This window comes from Tupaia chinensis, unplaced genomic scaffold (genome assembly GCF_000334495.1).
Source record: "Tupaia chinensis unplaced genomic scaffold, TupChi_1.0 Scaffold132014_1, whole genome shotgun sequence".
Lineage (NCBI taxonomy): Eukaryota > Metazoa > Chordata > Mammalia > Scandentia > Tupaiidae > Tupaia > Tupaia belangeri.
Window position 1 is genome coordinate 1 of NW_006192298.1, and position 801 is coordinate 801.

An 801-nucleotide genomic window follows, 5' to 3' on the forward strand; every position below is an offset into this window, starting at 1 on the left:
CAGGAATCTTTCAGGCCCACAAGGCAATGAAGGCCATGAAGGCAAAACCAGCAGCTACACACCCCCACTTAGCTAGAGGGGACTCAGGACTAGCTAGCTCCCAGGGCAGAATTTCTAGGAAGGTGACATAGAGGAAGGTGCCAGCTGCCACACCCTCCAGCACTGCCTGGGCTAAGCCCCACCCCACTTCAGAGTGCCCTCCAGCGACAGCCATCCCTAGGCCTAACCCCAGGGGGGACATGACCGCTAATGACAGAATGGAGATCACAACCCATCCGGATCTAGTGCCCATCTGCACCAGCCGCAGTCCTACACCGAACACCACCAGCCCTTTATGAGCCAGGACAGCAAGGCAGAGCTGCACCGTCATGGCTACTGTTGGCTGCAGCCCCACAGCTAGACCTTCGAACACTGAGTGGAAGGAGAGTGAGAGTAAGAGCACAAGGGCTCGGAGGGAACCCCGTGATGATGAGGGCAGAGGCCCATGGCTGTGCAGTTTAAGGACATGCGCGTCACCCATTTCCTCCTCCTGTACTGTTGATCCTCCAGCAGCTCCCGGACAGCACTGCAATGCCAGTGACTCCAAAAGGAAGACAAGGAAGAAGCCCAGGGAGATGATGAGCTCTCCGTAGGGATACTCCACCTGGCAACAGAGACAGGGGCTGTGAGATGGGAAAGGAAGCAAGGACAGTGCATTGGGTGGACATGGTGTTGGGAGGTTGGAAAGAATGGGGAAATGTGGTAACACAACATGGAAAAACATATGCAAAAGAAGGCAAGGGTAGGTGTGGACATGCCCAG

The 801-nt window shown here is 55.8% G+C and overlaps 1 protein-coding gene across 1 annotated transcript; it reads right to left on the reverse strand.

Moving 5' to 3' along the window:
- Nucleotides 1-10: 10 nt before the first annotated feature.
- LOC102478822 (zinc transporter ZIP2-like) lies at nucleotides 11-643 on the reverse strand (the record flags this gene model as incomplete). The annotated part of the gene is made up of 1 exon (XM_006160909.1): nucleotides 11-643. A coding segment is annotated over one exon (633 nt), but the record flags the coding sequence as incomplete, so codon positions are not given.
- Between the last annotated feature and the right edge of the window lie 158 nt (nucleotides 644-801).